Here is a 9,430-nt window from a genome sequence, read left to right on the forward strand (position 1 = left end):
TTTTGAGAACAAAATTAAAGATTTTCATTCAATTAAAATGTGGGAAATAGCTTAACACACACATTATCCATACATTTTATGGAGTTAGTTTAAGACTCCCTTCATCCGAAATATGGAATCATCACTTCAAGCCTTAACCCATATCACTTGAGAAGAAAACTTTAAAATTCTATTCATTTGAAAATTAGGTAATTTACATATTCTCCAACATCAAACCATTAAAATTTAATTAATTCATCCATTTTGAGAATAAAAATTCAAAATTTCCATTTAATAAAAAATGTGGGAAATGTGTTGATGTATTATCCTTGCATTACATTATGGGCAGGTAGTTTAGAAATTCCATTCATCTAAAAATATAAAAATAGCTTAAATGCATTAACTCATACATATCAAAAATATAATTTTAAAATTTTGATTCAACCAAAAATAAAAAAATATATATCCAAAATAATTTATTAATTCATCATACAAATTAACATGAGTATGAGTGTAAATTGTGGCATGTTCTTAAGTAGATCTTGATTGTCTTGTTATTTATCTCATGAAATTTCATACACGTCGAGCTTGTTCAATGATATTATAAGGAGACATTTTAGAGGAAGGTTCTAGCCATTACGAGCGTGTTTGGAAGTGTGGTTGCGGGTGCTTTTCAAATAACTTTTCGTGTCAAAATGCATATCAATGATGTTTTTTCATTTTAAAAAAATTATTTTTGACATCAGCATATCAAAACGATCCAAAACGTATAAACTATATTAAATTTTAACAAAAAAAATTCAATTTTTTTAAAAATACAGCTACAACCGCGTTTCCAAACGCGTCCTACGTGTAGGTAGGTTAGGTAGTAATCATGACTTTATAAACTTTCAATAAAAATCGAGGTTTCATGAGTTCTTGTCCACAATGAAACCCACTAGGACACCACTAATTTTCTTATTGTTAGCTTAAGGCAATATGTGTGCAAAAAAAAATGGGTATAGAAATTCATATCCAGACGAAGCAAACATGAAATGCATTCAAAACAAAATAATTGTATGAAAAATTCAAAAATAAAATAATGACATATTAAATAATTTAGAAAAAAATACAAGTAAATATTCAGCACATAAAGCACAAAACATACATTATAACGGAATCAAACAAATAAAGTTTAGTCCTGAAAATTCCTAGTAGAGTTATAATAATGCCTCTTAGTAAAGTAGAGGTAAAATAGAAAATAAGGATATCGTAGTGTCACGGAGTCATCATCATGTCAAATATTCTCTTCCTTCCAAGCTTACTAATTTTTGCATTTTCAAAAAAAAATCTTGTATTTGGAGTCCTTAACCAATTCTAAACCGCTGGTTATCGAAATCAACGGTGCATGATCCCTCCAATTTTAGGAAATTACGTGGTCGTCACGTAATCACCGCCTCGACAAGTCCGCTCAACCTAACCGTTTCTTCTTAAGATCGCAAGAATCGCTCCTTAATTCCGTTGTATAATATTTATATACAAAGAAGAGCAAGCACCTCACTCACCATCACACTACACTCCATTTCTTCTTCATCATCATCATCATCATAATGGCCAAGATTAAGATCGGTATCAACGGTGAGCGATTTTTCAACGTCGTCGTCGTTGTGTTTAGTGTTTTTATTTTGTTTTTTAAAATCAAATTAAATGTAGGTTTTGGAAGGATCGGGCGTTTGGTGGCGAGAGTTGCTTTGCAGAGAGATGATGTTGAGCTTGTCGCTGTCAACGATCCTTTTATCACCACTGATTACATGGCACTTACTCTCTTTTTTATTTTACTTGAGCTTTCGTTTTCTGGCTCTTTTGAAATCTAACATCCTGAATGACATGTCGTCTGATCCGCTAATATATATTACGCTGGCTGTGTTTTTGTAGACCTACATGTTCAAATATGACACTGTTCATGGGCAATGGAAGCACGGAGATATCAAGGTCAAGGATGAGAAGACTCTTCTTTTTGGTGACAAGCCAGTCGCTGTTTTTGGTGTCAGGTGTGACTAACTCTTTCTTTCTTTTTTTTAAGAATTTGTTAATCAAAGTACTTATATTACGAGGTGGTTTGATGTTTTGTTTCTACTTGTAATTAGAAACCCAGAGGAGATTCCATGGGGCGCTGCTGGTGCTGATTTTGTTGTTGAGTCCACTGGTGTTTTCACTGACAAGGACAAAGCTGCTGCTCATTTGAAGGTGTTTGATATTTTCTATTTTCATATTTTACGATATGGGTATCTGGATAATAAAGATTATACTCTGCTTGGGTTTTTATTTTTTGAAATGCACTATTTCTAGATAGTTTCCTTCAAATCTTGAACTATGTTTTCAATCATTGTAACTTTTTATCCTGTTTTATATGCTGTAGGTTTGTAATGTGTAGTGTAAAAATGCATGTTCTAGGGTGGAAAAGGTTATGATGTTTCCAAAATCTGTCACTTGAATTTTTCTGGGAAATCGTCCTCTTATGATAGGGTGTGAATGAAGTTTCTATTGAATTTTCCATTTCTTGGGAAAACAAAGCTTAAAAGCTTAACTTTTTCTTATTGTTTTGAGGTTTGGTAACTTTTACATTTGGAAGGATTTGTTAAAATGCATGTTGGTTGTCGAGCTGTTAGTTTTAGTTTTTAATATGTTTTTTGTGAATTGCATACGTATCTTACTTGGTTTTATGGTTTGATCCTAGGGTGGTGCAAAGAAGGTTATTATTTCTGCTCCTAGTAAGGATGCTCCCATGTTTGTTATGGGTGTCAATGAGAAGGAGTACAAGCCTGATCTCAACATTGTTTCCAATGCCAGCTGCACTACCAACTGCCTTGCTCCTTTGGCCAAGGTGGGCTCTTTCCTTTTCTCTTGTTGTAAAAGGGATGACAATAAATTTTTTAGTTTTGTACTGACATCTTTCTTGTATGTATGTATATGCTTGTAGGTCATTCATGACAAGTTTGGTATTGTTGAGGGTCTTATGACTACTGTCCACTCCATTACTGGTGTGTGCTGTGTTTTTATTTACTCGAATCCAATTGATGTAGACATTTTCTCCTTGACTGATTCTCTTATGTTCTATGTTATTCAGCCACACAAAAGACTGTTGATGGACCATCAATGAAGGATTGGAGAGGTGGTAGAGCTGCTTCCTTCAATATCATTCCCAGCAGCACTGGAGCTGCTAAGGTACTAATGACTGGCATCAAATAGTTCACCTGCCATTGCTTTGCATACCGCAAGCATTATTTTGAGCAGCAATAGTTTCTTATAGAAGTGAGTTAATAATAGGCGAACCTTTGTTTTTTGGACTTCTTCTCGGACATCTTAAGTATCCATTGTCCAAAAAGCACTCGTCTATTTTCACCATCAATCCTACCATATTTCATGTTTCTCGTTGTCTCTTTATGCCAAGAAGTAAAGATCAACAACCTCCTCATGGGATACCTATCTTACTAGAAAACTGCTTATCTGGATTTCTAATTTACTTTTGTATGCATGTTGTGAATCCCTTTTTATGTGATGATAGATGCATGATATTTTGTTATTTTGCTGTCATCGATGTGGCTAACTTGTCTCTAAGCCTGAAAGAGGAACCTCTTGAGGAGTTTTGTTATTTTTATCTACAAAAAATGAATGTATTGAATTTAGTTGTTTTTTGTTGGGCTATGAGTTATTTATTCTCTCAGTTATTTCGTTAATGACTCCTGGTTGTCTATGAATATAGCACCTAATCTAATTTTTTGGTGGGGCTTTAGACGGCATTGAAACTACACTTTCTCAAATTCTCTTTTCCTCCCCACTCGTCTCTTCTTTCTCTCTCTCTTTCCTTCTCGTCTGGCATCAAATCCCTTTATAATCTGTGTTATTTTGTGATTGTGTAGGCAGTAGGGAAAGTTTTGCCTGCACTCAATGGAAAGTTGACTGGAATGGCTTTCCGTGTTCCCACAGTTGATGTCTCAGTGGTTGACCTCACTGTGAGAATTGAGAAGAAGGCTACATATGACCAGATCAAAGCAGCTATCAAGTAAGGATCATAAACCATAAACCCTCTTCTTTTCATCTGTAATTATCTTCATCCTTTTTGTTTTGGTTTCTCTCCTGCATGTTGCTGTAGCCTGGAAAATCTTTGAATACTTTCCAATGAAAAGATCATGAACCATTTAGTTTTTCTTATAGTGATTGAGTGCCAGTCTTTAAAGGGACTTAACAAATTACACTTACTAAATTGCCAGACTTTATTCAAAGGGTAGCATTATATGATTGACTGTCCTATTGAAGTCTCTGATCGCTCATGCCTTGTGTCCTATTTTTTTGCTGTGATGCAGGGAGGAATCTGAGACCAATCTGAAGGGAATCCTTGGTTACACTGAGGATGATGTTGTCTCAACCGACTTCATGGGTGACAGCAGGTGAGGAGAGCCTGATTATATACAATTATGCATCGACTCTAAGTGACATGGTTTGCCCTTGCATAGAGAAAGGGAGGGAGTTCTCTATATACATGAGAACATACCCCCCTCGCATACTCTCAACTTCTTTTCAAAAAAAAAAGGAAAGAAAAAGGTTTCCTTGTTCTATTATGGGTGGATTTAAAATTCATGCTGGCTTTTCAATGGCTGGAATTTGACAGGTCAAGCATATTTGATGCCAAGGCTGGAATTGCATTGAATGATAACTTTGTGAAGCTTGTCTCCTGGTATGACAATGAATGGGGCTACAGGTAATGGTTATTTCCAGACCTATTCAAAGCTATCTTGATTTTATACTTGGCTGATTTGTTGTTTCTTTTCTCTGTCACCTTGTCTTTCTTTTATCTGATCCTTAATGTTTTCTTATTTGTATTTTCCATGCAGCTCTCGCGTGATTGACTTGATCATTCATATCGCCTCTGTGCAATAAGCCGGCTCTGTAGTTCTGGCTGATCTTGCGATGGAGGAGAGCCTCCTCTTTTCGGCTTAGCATGCAGTTTAATACGAGTCAGGGTTAGGAGATTTTTGGGAATAATTATAATTGAACCATGTTATTTTTGGGACTGGTTATAGACACCATGTGGTCTCTTTCCAACTTTTTACTTTGATGATCATGTTTCCTCTGTGTTTTCTCCCCTGATGCAAACTGAGAAACTGCTACAATTTTCTTAATTCTACGAGTTAATTTTGGTTTCGCGTGCATCCTCGTTCCTTGCATCCTTTCCTCCGGCAGGAAATGCCTTTTTCACCTGTTATTTTACATGAATAATGTGGCTGTGGATGACATTGTTGATAACTTGAGATAAATTTCCTGCTGGTATTTGCCCTAGGCACGCCACGATTGCTCGGATGACCAGCTTCCCTCCACCCATGTTTACGTATATTCTTTCTCTTAACAATCAATGCCTTTAAAAGTCCCATCTTCCTCTAAAGCTCAGAGGCCCGATAAAAAGTCGGATCATCATCCTAATTTTTTGTGTGCACAGATGTTTATCTTTGGCGGTGCAAGGCGCCAAGGCCGCCTCGGTTTTGAAAATCTAGAACCAACAAGAAGAGATGGACATTAAAGCCATATCGGGCGCACAAAACGTTTGTCGAAACCACATCCAGCAAACAACTAGCAAAGAAAAAGCTAGAAACCAATTAATTAGGGATTTGATTCTGTCGAAGGAATGGCGAAAGGTTGGGGACTCTTTTGAGGTGGAAGAGACGTTCTGAAATAAGCAACTTAGCTGATGGATTGATCTTCTTAGAACTGTATTTTTTTCTTTACTAGCTTCAGCTTTAGAACCATGATGAGTTGATCTTTCTTCTTTAACCTTCTTGCTACTGCCGCTGCTAACAGAAGTCTTTACAGCTTCAATCCCATTCAAGTCTTCAACCTGGCAAAACAACCGTTATTGATCCTTAGAAACAAAGAGATTATATATATATATAAACAAAGATCTTGCTTGAAATTTAGTATTTCTGTGTGGGAGTGTAGCGTTATTGGAGAGAGAGACTAGAGAGAAAAACCATGTTTGGAAGAGAAAAACGAGGTTTCTGAAAAAAATTGTGCAAAATTATATTTATTACATGCAAGGACAAGAGTACAAGAGTGTGTTTTTCGTTTAATTTGGTTTTTTGTTTTCTCTCACAGAGACAAACTATAATTTTTCAAACCTTAAATTAAAAAACAAAATAAACCGAAGAATAAGTGTTTTTTTTTTTTTTTGTAATTATCCCAAAGTAAAAAAGGCAAGCCAGTTGTTTCGTTGAAGGAGATAAGGATGCATGAGAAGAATGAGAGAGTTTAGATTCTCTAGAAAAATTTATACATGTGTTGCGAAGGTTTTAAGAAAAATTTTATATGTGACTCAAAAATTTGATATATGTATTTAATAAAATTAATCGATAATTATATATATTAATAAATATTAAAATAAATTATTAAAAATAATCAAAAACTAAAATGTGAAGCTAAAAGATAAATATAAATAAAGAAACAGCATCTTGTATTTATTATGTTGTTTAATTTTTTTATTTTATTATATGTAAATAATTTTTTATAAAAAATAAAAAAACTCAATAAAAAAATAATTTGCTAGCATAGTTACTTTTCTTCTTATTAATTCAACTTGACCTTACCACGCAACTCCTTGCATAAATGTCGAATAAAATTATTTTTAAGTTAATTTGATAGGACTTATTTGAAATAACACATCCGAACAAGACTTTGATGGTCTCATTCAAAACCCAATTTGACTAAAAAAACCTCAAGTTATCGTTATTTTATTTAAAAAAAAATTAGGATGATGATGTTTTCATCGACCCATGTTAACTATCCAAACACTTTACATGAGTCATGGATCTAGTTGGGTTTAATAATTTTTTTTTATTTTTTATTTAATTATATGATAACAAAAATAGTCATGCAAAGAAAAACGGTCAAATAAAATTTAAAATAAAAATATATCATTAAGGGCTATAACAAAAAGGTGATTGTTAATATTTAAGAAATATGTTATAATCTTATTACAAAAAAGTAGAACTAAATTATAATTTATCATATAGAACCCCAAATAAATTTTTAATTAATTAATCTTAATTTTAACAATTTCTAGGGTAGTTTGACTTAAAAAAATAGAAATATTTCAAGATATGTAATTTCACCTTATTTTTTAAAAATATTGAGACAACGATATTTTTTATTGAAACGAGTTAGCCTAACTAACCCTTGAAATCCAAGGCCCGAGTCATGGACTTTCTTGGATTCAATAATTTTTTTTTAATATATCTTTTAATTTATTATAAGACATTAAAAATAGATATTTAGAAGAAAGTGATCCAATAAAAATAATGATAAAAACAATATATATATATATATATATATATATATCATAGAGAAATTAATTTAAAGGGGAAAAAGAGATTATGCGCATAGGCCTAGGTGGTCAGTGCGACTAATCATAAAATGAAAAGTCACACGTGTATAGTCTTTTCTTTTATTTTCATTTTTTTTCTTTACTTAAGGGAGAAATGATATATCGTTCATCTTTTTTAAAAGAAATTAATCAAATGATACATCATTTGAATGCCCAGTTTTTGACTAGCAGATAGTCGGTCTAAAATACAAGTAGGTTTTCAACTAATTTTCATCTAAAAACACCTAATAAACCCTCTTATAGACCCCGTTTGTTTGCTGGAAAGTAGTTTCTTTTTAGAAAGTGAATTCTGGGAAAGTGAATTATTTTCTGATGTTTTGTAGTGTAATGGAAAATAAGTTGGAAAATAATTTCCAGTGTTTGGTTATGTCATGAAAAATGAGTTGAAAAATAACTTATTAATATTTTATTTTTCTCAAGTTTATTAAAATAACGATGAACAAATCTTACAAATTAAAAAGTTGAATAAGAATGAAATTGAAAAAAAAATATAATTTCATAAATTATCTCAAATAAAATAAATAATAATAAAAATAATAGAGATCAAATCTAAAAAAAAATGAAAGATGAAGAAATTAAAATAATAATAATTAACATTTTATAAATTATTTCAAATAAAATAAGTAACAATCAAAAGAATGAGGACCAAATTTGATACATAAAAGATTTCAATAAAAAAATGATAAGGAAAAAACAAATAACAATTATAAAAATGAGGACCAAAGTTAATATAAAAATTAAATTTTAAGAGATGAAATTGAAAAATAAATATTCAAAACAAAATATTTATAGCAATCAAAAGTTTGAGGACCAAATTTGATATAATTAGCAAATAATATGACATTTCTAAATTTTTCACAATTTGCAGAAAGTATTTTCCGTCTAAATTTTTCATGAAAACACTTTCCTGGAAACCAAGCCAAATTTTCCTCTAACTGGAAAGTGTTTTTCGTTAACCAACTTTCTTAATGGCAAATAAACACGGGAAAGTTTGGAAAGTGATTTTCCGAAAAGTGAATTTCAGAAAACAAACATAGCCATAACCTAAAATACCAATCTCTCAGCTTAAAAAAACCCCTAAATTAATTTAAAAAAAAAACAAAATCAAGTCAGAAAATTACTTTATCAACCTTGATCTACTTTTCCTTACAAGATAAAGGATAAATCATTGACGATAGGTTTTTCAACAAACAATAATTGTCTGTAATTTCATCGTTAAAAAAAGCTAAAAAATAATGTTAGATGATGAAATTGAAAATAAAAAAAAAAGATAAAAAAAATTCTAATCCATGTTAACTTTTCAAATTGCATGAATAAAATAAGATAAAATATTATGTAATGTTGCACAAATTAAAAATCTTATAAAAAATAAAAAAATATAAAAAAAACAAATTCAATCTATGTAAATTTTTTAAAAAAAGAATCATAGATAAATCATACAATCCTCTTTAGAAATTAAACACACCTACTATCATAAAATAATAATCAAAATCTAAAAATAAGGCTAAATAAGTGGAAAACAAGCAAAGAGAGAGGGTATTAATTAAATCATATATCAAAAAATTATTTTTAAAAATTCATATAAATTAAGGCATCGATTAAAAAATTCATCTTTTTTTATGGAAAAGAATTAGGTTAGGCTCAGTGCTCCGCCCATAAAGCTATGGTTCACGCCTAGGCCTTTTATTATTTTTAAATTTAATGGGGTAAATGACGCATCATCCATCCCAATCATTTAAAAAAATGATGTGTTATCTGCATCAGCAAACAACATGTTGTCTGCTTAGCCTATAATCCAGTCACTAGTGTCGCCAGAAAAACAAGGTTCTTCTTTTACACAAAAACTCATTTTCAACCCATTATTGACTTGAAAAACCTAAGAAACACCTTAGAAACCTCGTTAAACCAATCCATGGCCTCTAAAAACACCCAAAAAACGATCTAAAACCTGAAATCAACCCAAAACCCAAAAATATTCTCAACTCTAGATCTGTTTTTCTAGGTGCTTTCAAGATTAAAAAAATCTAATTGTAACCCCCT

At 31.7% G+C, this 9,430-nt stretch overlaps 1 protein-coding gene across 1 annotated transcript; it reads left to right on the forward strand.

Annotated features, from left to right (window-relative positions):
- Positions 1–1,216: 1,216 nt before the first annotated feature.
- LOC133697511 (glyceraldehyde-3-phosphate dehydrogenase, cytosolic) lies at positions 1,217–5,168 on the forward strand. The gene is made up of 11 exons (XM_062120125.1): positions 1,217–1,596; positions 1,672–1,772; positions 1,894–2,009; positions 2,106–2,205; positions 2,696–2,842; positions 2,939–2,999; positions 3,086–3,183; positions 3,879–4,021; positions 4,323–4,406; positions 4,628–4,717; positions 4,851–5,168. The coding sequence occupies exons 1-11, from the start codon at positions 1,569–1,571 to the stop codon at positions 4,894–4,896; spliced, it is 1,014 nt and encodes a 337-aa protein (XP_061976109.1). The 5' UTR covers positions 1,217–1,568; the 3' UTR covers positions 4,897–5,168.
- The last annotated feature ends 4,262 nt before the right edge of the window (positions 5,169–9,430 follow it).

The sequence above is a fragment of the Populus nigra genome, chromosome 1, assembly GCF_951802175.1.
Source record: "Populus nigra chromosome 1, ddPopNigr1.1, whole genome shotgun sequence".
Taxonomy (NCBI): Eukaryota; Viridiplantae; Streptophyta; class Magnoliopsida; order Malpighiales; family Salicaceae; genus Populus; species Populus nigra.

Bases quoted from the DNA above. Each gene is read 5' to 3' on its own strand.
- LOC133697511 (XM_062120125.1), top strand. From the start codon at position 1,569: ATGGCCAAGATTAAGATCGGTATCAACG. The intron at 1,597-1,671 runs GTGAGCGATTTT...AATTAAATGTAG, and splicing joins GATTAAGATCGGTATCAACG to GTTTTGGAAGGATCGGGCGT. The intron at 2,206-2,695 runs GTGTTTGATATT...GTTTGATCCTAG, and splicing joins AAGCTGCTGCTCATTTGAAG to GGTGGTGCAAAGAAGGTTAT.